Genomic DNA, 2,782 nt, shown 5'->3' on the forward strand with positions numbered 1-2,782 from the left:
CAAAACCGAGAACTGGGAAAAAACCACTAACCCAATATTAAGATTACACACCCCACTGGATCTCCAAATGGGTGAGGGATGTAGCTATTAGCCCCAGTAGCTACTCAAGGATCATGGCATCCCCCTGATGTCAGAGCATGAAGCAGTGTTGGGGGTCTTACAGCAGCCTCCAAGAGCTGCAGCGCTGTGCAGAGCGTCCGCCACAAACGCATCTCTGTGCCCAAACCCCACCCCTAAAACCCAACAGAACTGAACAACTTGGAAAAGAAAAGCCAGGTTTCTTTGCTTGAGCAGCATGGTGTGACACCAACACCAGGGGACAGAAGCTTGTGGCTCCTATCAACTTCTGTTACACTATAAATCATTTTGGTAACAAACCTCAGTAGGCAGAGCAGCAATTAGGAATCGAGTTACAACTACTTCTAACTAACTCTGATTGAAGAGGTTCCCCTACATAATGCATGGTCTTTCACACACTACACCAGCAATTCACCTGTTCCATGCTATCCAGGGAAGCACCATTGGAAAGCACAAAGTATACAAGGCTCAAACATACTCAGGAGTTCCATAACAAACCTTCTGTTGCAAGGAATCTACTGCCCTGGAGCAACTCGGTAAGATTTCAGTGCTGACTGCATTTGCAGTCTCATCCTCGGTCTTGTGGTAGTTTGCCTAAAATGACAAAGAAAAACATGTATTTTTAGAATCACAGACCTTGATGGACGTCCCATGTTACGCTTCTATGGTCAGATCACTTTAAAAGAAGCAAAGGAGCTAAAAACTGAGCGTTGGCTTTTGCTGCCAGTACTCTCCCAGCAATACTCCAGCTGCCTCTCTGCTGTTATTTTAGGCTCCTGAAGGAAACTGCTTTACCTAAACACACGCTGCCTGCAAGAGGTGAGGTCTTGCCCTGTCCTCCCCCAGCTGCCCTTTCCCCTCTGCGAGGGCTGGTGAGCCACACAGTGCATCAGATTAGCTTAATCCCACTGGCTACAACTGACTCAGCAAGCAAAGGGGCAGCAGACACAGCCCCAGCCCAGCCAGCAGGTAAACACAAAACCCCGTTCTGGGCCGCATGTTCCTTTTCATGTTGCCTCTTCTTCTGTTGATTGCTCAGAGAAGCAGCAGAGCTTTTTCCACACACCCGGGTGTGCACAACGAGGAAGGTCTCCAGAAGGAAGCGCAGCACCACGGATCAGTAACTTGTGCTGATACATGGTTTGGTTCCGAGGACTGGGGTGGACACACACCCTGACTACCTGAAATCTTGCACTGCAGAGCAGAAAAGGGTCCTGACAAGATGGCTTAACCTAAAGCAGTCATTTTTAAAACGCAGTTCTATGTTTGTGTGAGACAACAGTAAAACTCCTTATACTGTTTTCTAAAAGCTGAAGCATTTGGGCACCACGTTTAAAGACTCCAAAGTTTGCTCTGAATTTTGGGAATGCAAATGACTATTAGGTGCACTTGGGGCAGGTGGAGGCTGAAGGGGAACCCCATGGAGAGCAATAATGCAGTTCGGTATTTTAAGCTTCAGGAAATTACATCTGAGGCACCAGAATGGTGTCATTCAAAACCACAAAACTGAATTTGAAAACTGGAAAGTGACAAAAGTCAAGGGTGCCTGTACAACCCACCACAGTTCACAGTGCCGTGTGTGCACACAGGTACCCGACAAACAACACGCCTCTCACATACACCCCTCATACAACACAGCCAAGACAATTCCCCTTGTGAAAACCAGCTTTTCCCATCTCATCTTCTGCTCAATGTTCATGAATTATTAACAATATAGCACTCGGTCTCCGTTTTGATACTCCTGAAAGCTCTGATGTCCAGCATCACAAACCACCACTGACCGTAATAGCCTCATAAAATAAAACGGGTTTATGCCCATAGTAATATAAGGCATAAATAAAACTGGGTAATTCAAGTAAAATATAATCATTAACTTTATCAGCTGGGAACTTGATTTTCCAGATATTTAACATTCTACTTGACAAAGTAGCAAGAGCTGCTTAACCAAGTACTTGGCACAAAAAAATACCCTGTGAAGCCACAACCTGCTCCATAAATCAACTGCCAGCTGCGGATACAAAAGACACAGCCCTGTGGCTTCATCAGTGCCACAGCAACTCCTCAGGAGAGGAGCTCATGATCTACAATAACGGAGGTAACCAGTTTTTAGCCTTTCGTTTTAAGCAATGGGAACACAACACTTCTCTGCATAAACATTCAGACGTAACCTTGTAAGACTTATAAAAGACCATAATTCTACTGATTTCCAGTGCCACTATTTAAGGCAAATCTTCCAACAGCACGTGGCCGAAGGGCTGTTTAGCAGAGACATACACTCACGCACCCTTTCGTTTCCTACCTTGTAAGGCCTCATTTTTCCAGATGCTGCATCGTAGTTGAGCATATCCGTGGGGTCAATCCATTCATCATCTTGAACTTTGCTGCTCCCTGTTAGCACAACCGCACACAGCACCAAGGCAAACAGCATCCTGTATCACTAAATAGTACAGGAAAATCAGGGTGTTACTTACATGCTGTGCGAACACCTCACACAACCTCACAACATGAAAACAGCATTCCCAGCGTTGTTTAAACAAATTCGCCATTGCGGAGGCTAAACTTCACTTACGTGTTGTTCTTCTCCAAACAAACCAGTCAGGAACAAGCAACAATGGAGCTGTACGGTCTGACCGCATCGATACCGCGGGCAGAGCTCAGCGCTAAGCACCTGCGCAGCGCTCCCCCGGGCTCCGGGACACGGCTG

At 46.4% G+C, this 2,782-nt stretch overlaps 1 protein-coding gene across 1 annotated transcript in view; it reads right to left on the bottom strand.

Moving 5' to 3' along the window:
• Positions 1 to 2,506, bottom strand: part of CLCC1 (chloride channel CLIC-like 1) — a 10,386-nt gene extending 7,880 nt beyond the window's left edge. The window contains exons 1-2 of the mRNA XM_010024257.1: positions 2,378 to 2,506; positions 577 to 672 (exon numbers count right to left, since the gene is read on the bottom strand). Coding sequence (XP_010022559.1) covers positions 577 to 672; positions 2,378 to 2,506 — 225 coding nt within the window. The remainder of the gene's footprint in view (positions 1 to 576; positions 673 to 2,377) is intronic.
• Between the last annotated feature and the right edge of the window lie 276 nt (positions 2,507 to 2,782).

This window comes from Nestor notabilis, unplaced genomic scaffold, assembly GCF_000696875.1.
Source record: "Nestor notabilis isolate BGI_N333 unplaced genomic scaffold, ASM69687v1 scaffold29201, whole genome shotgun sequence".
NCBI lineage: Eukaryota > Metazoa > Chordata > Aves > Psittaciformes > Psittacidae > Nestor > Nestor notabilis.